Source organism: Octopus bimaculoides, chromosome 3, assembly GCF_001194135.2.
Source record: "Octopus bimaculoides isolate UCB-OBI-ISO-001 chromosome 3, ASM119413v2, whole genome shotgun sequence".
NCBI classification, from domain to species: Eukaryota; Metazoa; Mollusca; class Cephalopoda; order Octopoda; family Octopodidae; genus Octopus; species Octopus bimaculoides.
Window position 1 is genome coordinate 90453475 of NC_068983.1, and position 5839 is coordinate 90459313.

The 5839-nt window shown below is 41.6% G+C and overlaps 1 protein-coding gene across 7 annotated transcripts in view; it reads right to left on the minus strand.

Annotated features, from left to right (window-relative positions):
• The window catches only part of LOC106882308 (epidermal retinol dehydrogenase 2), a 45501-nt gene that overhangs the window by 11397 nt on the left and 28265 nt on the right, over positions 1–5839 (minus strand). The window contains exon 4 of one of the 7 annotated variants that reach the window (XM_052966315.1): positions 1002–1135. The exons of the other annotated variants lie outside the window; for them this stretch is intronic. Coding sequence (XP_052822275.1) covers positions 1066–1135 — 70 coding nt within the window. The 3' untranslated portion in view covers positions 1002–1065. Of the gene's footprint in view, positions 1–1001; positions 1136–5839 lie in introns of those variants that run through there. 7 annotated transcript variants of the gene reach the window in all.

Consider the following 5839-nt stretch of genomic DNA (forward strand, 5'->3'; position numbering starts at 1 on the left):
GGGCTCGCGACATCTTCCCCTCCACCAGCACCTCAACAACGGGTAGCAAAAAACGCGCCTCTATTGATCGAAAGGGATGACCACTGGCACAGTAGTCTCCCTTAGACCGTTTCCCTGCAGACATTCGCTGGCTATATGTCCCGTTTCTCGACAACGGTAGCAAATGACCTCAGGCTTGGGTAACTTGCAGTCTCGCACCATGTGCGGGCCCTGACACCGGAAACACTATCCTTTGAACAGTCGCACACGTTCCTTGTTCGACCCCTCTCCGCTACTCCTTGGTCGGCCACCTTTTGCTGTTGCAGTTGCTGCCAACGGCGTCAATCTACAACACGAAACTAACATGCGGGCCCTCGTTATTATATCCACCATGGGCATGGCGTTCACGTCCGGCACTTTCTGCAATTCCACCGACATGTGGTCAGGAAAACCAGTCACAAATGCCAACTTAACTGTCCGATTTAGCGATTCTCCCTCGTACCCCGCCAGTTTAGCCAATCTCCTAAGTTCGTTGGCAAACACGTCGACCTGTTCGCCAGTCCACTTTGCTCTCCCCAGGCGAGCATACGCTTCAAACATTCCTTCTGCAAAGGCCTCCATCAAGCGGATTTCAATTTTTTCCACGTTAAGTTGGTCCCTCTCTTCCATCTCTAAAAATAGCGCCAACGCCGGACCATCTAAGTACAGTGGTAAAAAGCTTGCCAAGTTGCCTATCCCGTGGAGCGTCGCGACCAGCTTCATCTTTTTTATCCACACAACCACGTCCGTGTCACCACAAAACGGTTTAATCACATCGCTTGAAATCCGGACTACACTCATTTTTTTTTTTTTTTTTAAATTTTTTTTATGGGCCGAAATAGCTTGTGGTGTGATGGAGGAAAAAGACAAGAAGCAAAAGGACAGAATGAAACGCTAGGACCTTACCTCGTCGACCTTGGCAGAGTAAACAATCGCTCCAGATCAAAACACGTCTTCCTCGTAAGCTCTCTGTCTTCTGACTGCCCCCACATGCTGGCATTCGACAGCGTGTGACCGACTTCCGGTCTGGCTTCACTTCCATTTGCTTCATCTCTCTCCACCAACAACACATAGCTCATCACAGCCCATAACACCACACCCAGCAAAGTGGTTTTTCCTGTTGAGGGATAGATGATAGTTAAACGGGGCTAAATCAGAAGAATAGGGAGGTTGATCAACCAGTTCAAAGCCACAGTCATGCACAGCAACCATTGAAACTAACAACTTGTGTGTGGGAGCATAGTCCTGATGAAACAAGACTCCTTTCATCAGTTTGCTCTTGATATCCTTTTGTAACTGTCTCAGCAAGTTGGCATTATACTCTCCATTGATGGTGTGGCCTTTTGAAGATAGTCAATAAACACGATTCCTTTTGCATCCCAAAAAACTGAGCCTATTATCTTCCCTGTAGATGAAACAACATGGTCTTCTTTAGAGGGGTATTTCCACTGCATGGATTGTCTCTTTGTCTCTGGTTGAAAGTGATGAACCCAACACTCATCTTGGGTTAGGAAATATCCAAAGAAACCAGCGAGATCTGCCTCAAATAGTGTCAAATTTTCGTGTAATGTGACCAGCCTAGCATGCTTTTGATCAAGTGTCAAAAGACATGGCACCCACCAACTAGAAACCTTTGTTGTGCCAAGTTCTTTGTACAGATTATTCTCAACTCTCTCATGGGATATGCTAACAGTGTAAGTTTTTTGATTTATAGCAAATTGCTTGTCATCCATCACCATGTGGTGAACACAATCACTGTTTTCCTTGGTGGTGGCATTTGCAGAATGTTCAGACCTTGGGTCATCTTCAAGACTCTCCTTTGCCCTCCTAAATTCAGCAGCCCACTTTTGCACTGTTGATAAAGCTAGAGTGTCATCTCCTAATGCAGCAACCATGTCAGCATGAATGTCGTTGAAGGCTAAACCCTTTTTTTCAGCAGGTACTTGATCACAACAGGTTATCAAATTTTGTCCATTTTCAAGAGAAGTCACTACTAGTTACTTTTGAAGTCTTCTTTGATCAGTGAGATGTCAGTTTACCTGGAAAGAAACCATGCAGTTATTGATAAGAAGTGTTGAAATTAATACATGCAAGATTCAAAGCTCTATCATTACTCCTTCATAGTCAGCCAATGAACTTTTCAGCCCAGCCTTGCTTGCACATGTGTGTGTGTGTGTGTGTATGTGTAAATCAGATGTGGTGTGAAAGAGAGACAATAGGCACCAGATGTGCAAGAGAAATGGCTGTGCTGGTATGGTTATGTGATGCATATGGACAAGGACAGCTGTGTAAAGGAGTGCCAATCTGTAACTGTGGAGGGAACCAGTGGTAGAGGTAGACCCAGGAAGACATGGAACAAGGTGGTGAAGCATGATCTTCAAACTTTGGGCCTCACAGAGGCAAAGTGGCCGATGCTGGTCATTGACAAATGACTGAGACCTTTGGCATTATGCTGTGCTTAAGTGTAAGACCCATCAAGCTAAGTAAAATCACAGTCATAGCAGATACTGGTGTCATGCAAATGGCACCCATGCCAGTGGCACCCAAAATCACTCATTACACTCTCAGAGTGGTTGACATTAGGAAGGGCATCCAGCTGTAGAAACTATACCAAATCAGACTGGAGTTTGGTGCAGCCTTCCAGCCCTGGTCAAACTGTTCAACACATGCCAACATGGACATTAAATGATGATGATGTATGTATGTGCGTATGTATGTATGTGCATATGTATGTATGTGCGTATGTATGTATGTGATGAGGATGGGTGTGCGTGTACAGGTATTTGCATAGCCTTGTCATATGGTCTACTTTGATGTTTACTCCCTGGGGAGTAAACATCAAAGACAGGAAATATGAAAGACGGAAAATATGAGTTGGTTGAACTCTGTGAAAACAATGAATGGATGACAATATGCCTTCCTGTAGAGATAGGTGTTAGAAGATATGTTGGAACTGGGGCTCACTCAATGCTCAGGTGTCTTGGACTAGCTACAAAGAAGACAAAAGATGATGCTGAAAATTGTCAGAAACTGCTGAGAAAGCAATATAGCTTAAGAGAGAGGATAAGTGGTACAGCAAGAACAAGCACTGAGGTAGAAATATCTGACCCAGAGTCACAACATCTGACTTGACTCTTATGCTGTTGTGTGAGAGTTTTGTTACCAGCATCAGTGGGTGGTACCAGACAGCTCTGGAAGAGGCTGAAACACCTAGAGCCGCTTCATGGTCTGATGAGACATCCACTCCTGTATTCATATATAGAGTGCAGCAGTACCCTCAGCACACAAGTGTTCATACTAATATATCATCATTTAACATCTATTTTCCATGCTGGCATGGGTTGGATGGTTTGACAGGAGTTGGCAAGGCCAGGAGTCCCACCAGCCATCATTGTCTATTTTGGCATGGTTTCTACAGCTGATGCTCTTCCACTTTTTGAAGTATACCAGGTGCTTTTTACATGGCACCAGCACCATCAATGATGGAGAGAAAGCACAGAAAGGAGTTGATTGGTGGAGATAGTAGGCAAGGCAAGATAAAGGGAAATGGAAGCTCTCGATTCTAAAAATGAAATCTTTACAAGATGTCTTCTCACGGATAGATATATACTAGCCAACTAGAAAATACAGCCTTTGGACAATTAACCATCCTTGGAAATCAGCTGCTGTGAAGAAAGTCTTTTCATATTTTTAATTTTCCTTTCTCTTTTCTTTCCTTCATTTTTTTTTTTTGACACCAATATTTTTCCTTAATTCCTTTTTCTTTTTTATTCTGTTTTTTTTTTCAACTTCCCTCATATCACATTCCCAACCTTCCAGTCACTGCCCTACTTCCCTTCCTCAAGCCACTTTCGTTTCTCATTATCAACTATGCCCACACTATTTCTACCAATCACCTACTTTCTGTACCTTCAGTTACTACTCTCTCTCCTCTGCTATGTTCCATTCTTAACAACTCTCTTACCTGCTATCATTCTCAATGCCATCATGTCCCACTTTTTATAGCCCCTTATGCACCTTTATATACCCTTCTCCACCACTCCAACACCTTGCACATTCTTCTGCTAATGATCTATTCTCCTTCTGAGCCACTCCTATATCTCTAAACTTACTCCTCTCCATACTGGTATTTCCCTTCGATCACACCTCCATCCTTGGTCACCACTCACTACATTCATTTTAACCTCATTTTCAAATGTTACTCCCTACTCACACTTTTGTGAAATTATCCACCCTCCCCTCCTCTTCCAATACCCATTGTCTGTACCCTGTTTTAGGTTCACCTTGAGAGTTAAGAGTTTGCTCTGGTACTCCATCACTACCTTCTTTTTATCATCTCAACTATTCTCACTCCTATATATAATGTGGGGTAACTATATATTTCCCCTCTACCAAGATACCTAACATGAATCCACCTTTCTTTCTCAAATATTCCTCAGTGTGTTTACGTATCTTTCATTGGCGATGTCCTGCGATGTCTTGCTAGATACCTAGGATATCTAGGTATCTTGCTAGATACCTAGAAAAATGTGTATTTTTCATTTGTGTGTGTATATATCTATACTATATATAAAACAGAAATGTGTGTGTAATCGCTTTTCACGTGAAATCGACTTCACCAAATGCTTCCATACTTGTGATGCGTGAATAATTTGACCTCGGATAAATCTTAGGCTCTTCATTTGATTTTTTTAATTTAAAATAAATAATATTACTTTATATTTAAGATTCACTTCTTTAAAAAGGTTCCTCAATGTCAACTTCCGGTAGCCATAGTTTTTTCTTTACTTTAACTTCAATCGTTACTGTTCGCACTAAAAGTTTACTCACATTTACTGATGTAAGTAATTTCATCATTTACTAACAGAAGTACGGTTTTGTGTTGCTGTTTGGTTCACTGAATGACAAATTTCGATTCAACATCACTTTAACTTCAATCGTTACTGTTCTCAATAAAAGTTTACGTTTTCATTCGCTAACAAGTTCACATTTACTGATGTAAGTAATTTCATTATTTACTAACAGAAGTACAGTTTTGTGTTTTCCTGTTACTGAGGGGATTTTTTTTTTCTGGTACCTTCGATACTGGCTCTTTGGTTCACTGAGTGACAAATTTCGCTTCAACATCACTTTAACTTCAATCGTTACTGTTCTCAATAAAAGTTTACGTTTTCATTCGCTAACAAGTTCACATTTACTGATGTAAGTAATTTCATTATTTACTAACAGAAGTACGATTTTGTGTTTCCCTGTTGCTGAGGGGTTTTTTTTCTGGTACCTTCGATACTGCTTTCTGAAGACATTCTTCAAAGAATTCAATATCAGTGTGACGTTGATGTCACATTCAATGATGACATCTTCAATGAGACATTAAGATTAATAGACGACAAGGTTCAATCACTGGGTGGAAACAAACTTGAAATCTATGGTCTTCCAGCTCCTCCTGTCAGAGATGTTCAACACAGATTAGCACAAGAGCTAATCAAGGAAACATCATACAACATAGAAAGTTTGCAAGCAGTTGTCAATGAAAAGGAACCAATTCTGGTACAGGATCAAAAGGAGGTATACTGGCAAGTTCTTACATCTGTGGACAATAACACTGGTGGGGTTTTCTTCTTAGATGCTCCTGGAGGCACAGGAAAGACATTATTGATCAACCTGCTCCTTGCCAAGGTGAGACAGAAGAAGAAGATTGCTCTGGCTGTTGCATCCTCTGGAATTGCAGCCACACTCCTAACAGGTGGAAGAACAGCCCATTCAACATTCAAGCTGCCTCTGAACCTCATCCAAAATGAATCTCCTTTATGCAACATAACAA